Source organism: Propithecus coquereli, unplaced genomic scaffold (assembly GCF_000956105.1).
Source record: "Propithecus coquereli isolate 6110/MARCELLA unplaced genomic scaffold, Pcoq_1.0 Scaffold48, whole genome shotgun sequence".
NCBI lineage: Eukaryota > Metazoa > Chordata > Mammalia > Primates > Indriidae > Propithecus > Propithecus coquereli.
In genome coordinates, this window is record NW_012150618.1 from 3,339,172 (window position 1) to 3,340,834 (window position 1,663).

The following is a 1,663-nucleotide window of genomic DNA, read 5'->3' on the forward strand; positions in this document are numbered from 1 at the left end:
TTAACCAATTTTCCGGTACCCTGCAGACCCAAACACTACTGCAGAGGGCACCGGGAACTTCCCTTTGCTATCAGGTGAAGCACCGCGAGTTCAATTCCTAACAGGTGAGCACGGACACTATGCAGAGGGTTGGTCCTAGTTTAGACTTAACGGCTGGGTGTGGGATCTTGTCTTAACAAACACCGGGAAGAAAGGAAGAGAGACCTAAATACAGAAAGAAAACAGAAAAGAGTCCCAGACACCCAAGCATCCTGGCCTCCCCGTCGTCACCTGGGAGTGGGTAACAAGCCTTGGCAGAAGCGGCTGAGCCGCGTCCCCTCCCGCCGCGCGCCCGAGCCGCCCAGGCGGCGTCCCCTTACCTTGCGGGAGTACGGGGGCTTGCTCAGGTGGATGCCATCCCGGACGAGCTTATCCCTTATCATGATCTTCAGCTTCAGTTTGGGGTAGCTCACCAGCTCTCTGCTGCGGGGGGCGGTGGTCTGGCCGCGGGGGTCCCCACGGTTGCCCTGGGCCGGGCCGCCGCACGGCTCCCCCCGGCGGCCAGTGGGGACGGCGTCCGCGGGCGGCCCGGGGGGCGCGGGCTGCGGCTCCAGCGTGAAGTAGAGGCCGGCGGCCGCGGCGTCCTGCTCCCGCAGCCGGCGCACGGCTTCTAGGATGCGGCGGCGGTGCGCGGGCGCCAGCACCCCGATGGCGTCCAGGTCCGGGTCCCCGATCTGCTTGCACACCTCCAGGTCATCGTAGCCGTTATCCACGAAGGACTCCGCGTACTGTGGGAGCTGCAGCGCTTTGAGCCACTCGTAAACTATGTTGGTGCACATGGTGGGACTGGGCACCCCGCCGGCGCACACCCTCCGGGCGCCCAAACGGCACGGCCGGTACCAGTTCCTGGAACTTTTAATCCTCTCCTCCAAGGGGAAAGAGAAATCGCAGCAAAGTTTTCCTTTCAAAGGAAAGGCTCGGGCCGGAGACCGAGAGCCATCCCGAGCAGGCAGAGGAAGGGAGAAGCGAGCAAGCAGCAGCGTGAATTCCCCGAGCAGCCGCGGAGCTCGCAGGCACTGGCGGCTGGGCGAGCCGCTCCGCTCGGCTCCGCGCCGCCCCTGGATGCGCCGCCGCCGCGGGGAGGGGCGCGGGGCGGGCGCGGGAGGGGGCGGAGGCGGGCGGGGCCCGGGCACCCTCCTCGGACCTGCGCGGGGTCAGCGCCGCGCCGCGCCGCCCCGGAGTTTCCCCAGCCCAGCCCGTCCCGGGGCCGCGCGCCGCATGTCGCTCTCCGGCCGCTGCCGCTGGCGTCTGCACACGCACCCCTGGCCGGGGAGGCGACTCCTCCGCGCAGACCCGCGGCCGCCGGCGCGCCTCGTCTTCGCGAGTGCAGTCGCTATCGTCCTCCTGGTGGGGAGCCTCTAAGCTGCCGGGCCCACTGGCTGGCCTGGATCGCTTTTCCCATTTCTTTTAAACCCTACTTCTCCAGCCCGTGGAAGTCGCTGCGCTCACTTCTTCCGGAGCCTGCCTGACTCCAGCCTGCGCGCCCAAGGGCCGCCCAAGGGCACATCCCCGCCGCCCCGCCGCGCTAGGCCAGGCTGCGAGGTTAAGTGTCCCTTCTCCCTTCCCCGATCCGCGTTGAGTCCCCCTTCCTCGGAGCTCCGCCGCAGCCCAGAGTCCGGCGGTC

The 1,663-nt window shown here is 67.9% G+C and overlaps 1 protein-coding gene across 1 annotated transcript; it reads right to left on the reverse strand.

Annotated features, from left to right (window-relative positions):
* Positions 1–266: 266 nt before the first annotated feature.
* Positions 267–818, reverse strand: SAMD5 (sterile alpha motif domain containing 5). Its single transcript, XM_012655515.1, has one exon. The coding sequence runs from the start codon at positions 816–818 to the stop codon at positions 267–269; it is 552 nt and encodes a 183-aa protein (XP_012510969.1).
* Positions 819–1,663: the final 845 nt, after the last annotated feature.